This window comes from Tribolium madens, unplaced genomic scaffold (assembly GCF_015345945.1).
Source record: "Tribolium madens isolate multiple individuals breed KSU strain unplaced genomic scaffold, Tmad_KSU_1.1 Scaffold_7;HRSCAF=85;Tcas5.2_LG10, whole genome shotgun sequence".
NCBI lineage: Eukaryota > Metazoa > Arthropoda > Insecta > Coleoptera > Tenebrionidae > Tribolium > Tribolium madens.
Genome location: NW_025401050.1, coordinates 10,274,650 through 10,277,467, shown reverse-complemented (window position 1 = coordinate 10,277,467; position 2,818 = coordinate 10,274,650). Strand labels below are relative to the sequence as shown.

At 40.2% G+C, this 2,818-nt stretch overlaps 2 protein-coding genes across 2 annotated transcripts in view; one reads left to right on the top strand and one right to left on the bottom strand.

The window, feature by feature from the left end:
- The window catches only part of LOC123009920 (cell division cycle 5-like protein), a 6,985-nt gene extending 5,598 nt beyond the window's left edge, over window positions 1–1,387 (bottom strand). Inside the window, exons 1-2 of the mRNA XM_044406495.1 lie at window positions 980–1,387; window positions 527–923 (exon numbers count right to left, since the gene is read on the bottom strand). Coding sequence (XP_044262430.1) covers window positions 527–923; window positions 980–1,024 — 442 coding nt within the window. The 5' untranslated portion in view covers window positions 1,025–1,387. The remainder of the gene's footprint in view (window positions 1–526; window positions 924–979) is intronic.
- Window positions 1,388–1,482: 95 nt separating this feature from the next.
- LOC123009921 (ubiquitin thioesterase OTU1) overlaps window positions 1,483–2,818 on the top strand; it is a 5,735-nt gene continuing 4,399 nt past the window's right edge. Inside the window, exon 1 of the mRNA XM_044406496.1 lies at window positions 1,483–2,498. Coding sequence (XP_044262431.1) covers window positions 1,821–2,498 — 678 coding nt within the window. The 5' untranslated portion in view covers window positions 1,483–1,820. The remainder of the gene's footprint in view (window positions 2,499–2,818) is intronic.

Sequence of the window (2,818 nt, the reverse complement as noted above, 5' to 3'; positions counted from 1 at the left end):
TTTTTTTCAATATAATACATATTAAACAAAGACAAATATACAAAAACAAAACAATTTTATTACAAAAACCAATTTTAATTTATTTTTATATTGTTTATTTTTTTATTTCTTTAAAAATTTTTTAAAACTTATTGGTTTTTTGGGGTCTTTTGTTTGGCAATGATGCCAGATCATGCATTTTTTCCTTAGTTCTAGGAATTTTTTTGACAAAAGGAAAAAAAAATTATTTTCTCAAAATTCTAGGATTTTTTTAGTTTTCAATAAAAACATCAAAATTTTTCAGCTAATACATATTAAATAAAAACAAAAATTACAAAAAAACATTTTTTTATTAAAAAAATCAGGTTTAATTTAATTTTATATTGTTTATTTTTTATTTCCTTAAAGAACTTTGAAAGTTTATTTCTTTTGTGTTGTTTTCTTGTTTGGCAGTGATGCCAGATTAGGCATTTTTTCCCTACTTCAAGAGCAAAAAGAATTTTTTTCAAAAACCCTCATCTGGCACCACTATTGGTTGTAAACTCACCATCCTCGTCCATGTCTTTGGGGTCGGGCCTTGCAGGCTTCGTTTCCGGATTGGGGTCAATTTCCCCCGGTTTGAGTTTCCGGGGGTCGTCACTCACATCCTCCCCTTCCTCCTTCTTCTGGGCTTGGTCGAGGAGGTACTCGTAGCGTTCGAGACACTGAGCGGCCGTGCGCCCGATTATGGGGGCTATTGTGCGCCACTGTGTCGGCATTAGTTTGGCTAAATGGAGGAGTTTTTCGTCCTCTTCGCGAGACCATTCCGTTTTTTTGATACTGGGGTCCAACCATTCGAACCAACGGGCTTTACACTGTTTTGCTGACTTCCGGTGGAGGAGCGAAGCGATTCGAGACCACTGGTTTTTCCCATATTTCATAACAGCGGCCTTGAGGATCTCATCCTGGGGGAAAAAAATTGTCAAGGGGGCTGATTTGGTGAATTTTGACTCGTACGTACCTCAGTGTTGCGCCAAACGCCCCCTTTTATCATAATACGCGGCATTTTGGCTTATTTTGAGACAGGAACGAAATGACCTAACCTCACTTTTGAAAAAGCGTCAGCAACGCACGAAAACACACCAAAGACACCACAATTACGATCCAATCAACATAATTCAGACTCTAATTTCATTTAAATACATTATTTTCAAACACTAGTGCACAAAGCTAACCATTTTTATCACCGCTTCAATCACTAGTTTTTGGTTATAAAAATGGCCGCTCCTAAGTTGGCACAACTCTCACTCAATTAAAACCAAAAAATAGCTTAAATAATAATCACAGACACACAAATGGATAAAAACCATTACAGAAGTGTTATTAACATAAAATTAAATTTTTTGGGACCCAAATTATTAAACTTGAATAAATCAAAATTTTGGGATTGGTACTTTAGTGACTAGGTGAAAATCCCTAGCCTCTCCAAATTTCTTTTTGTGCTTATTTAACCTATTAGAAAAAATATCAGGGTGATAAACCCGTACAAAAACTGATTATTTTGAGCCCCTAATCTAAATCAAATTTTTTAATTGCTTCAATTAAGTTAGTTGGATTGAAATTCCAGGGTTGGTACTGCTGGTCACTGGCTGAAAATCCCTAGCCCCTCCAAATTTCCAGTGTTTATATAACCCCTTTGAAATGTTTTCGAGGTGATAAGACCGTTAAATCGTTATCCTTGTGACCTTGGGCGTAATTCTGTCCCCAAAACCCTTTATTTCGGCCTTAACCTCACCTTTCCTGTCATCTGTCATTCCTAACTGTCATTGATAACAGCCCCCAAAAACGAAAAAAACGCCACCATGTCGTTCGCTCTCCGCGTCAAGACCAAAACCGGTCAACAAGTGATCAAAAACCTGACCCCTGAGCACACAATCAAAGACTTGAAACACCAACTATGTTCCATGTCCCAGATCCCCCAGGAACGCCTCCACGTCCTGTCTGGGTACCCCCCGAAGGTGTTCGCCTTGAGTGAGGACAGTCTCGAGTTGGGTCGCAGCGGTCTCAAGTCGGGTGACACTCTAATCCTGGAGGAAAAGGCGCCGCCCCCTGAACGGGGGCACATCAGTGAGGTGGACTGTCCCGGCATTCTGATGAAGAAAGTGGTCCCGGCGGACAACTCGTGTCTTTTCAGTAGCATTTATTTCGCCTTGAATGGGAAATTGGACGAGAGCGGCACGGCAGCCCCCTATATGAGACAAGTGATCGCCGAGACGGTGGCCAACGAGCCCGAGATGTTCTCCGAGGCGATTCTAGGGAAGCCCAATCGCGAGTACTGCGCGTGGATCCAGGATGATAAGTCCTGGGGGGGCGCCATCGAGTTGGCCATCCTCTCGAACCATTATGGGTTCGAAATCGCCGTCGTGGACACCATCAACGCCATCATCAACCGGTTTGGGGAGGACCAACACTACACTCTGCGAATTTTCCTCATGTTTGATGGCATTCACTATGACCCCCTTTTTCTGGAGTCCCTCGATGTAAAAACTAAATTTGGGAACCCCCGGGGAAAAAACTATTCACCAGTCTAACTTTGTACTCGGGCTGCAGGTAATATGTCGAAAAACCCTTTTTTATACCCGAAAAATGTCTTTTTGTGAAAATTACTTCAATGATCATACCGGGTGAATAAAAAGTATGGAACCAAGCGTTTTTTTCGTAAACTAAGCACTTTACGAAAAAAATTATTAGTGTAGCGTAAAGTACAATTAAAATGTGACCATTTATCAAGAATAACATTTTTCGAAATTTCTTTTAGTTTTCGAGTTCTGGAAAAAAATTTTTTTTTTAATGGCAACCT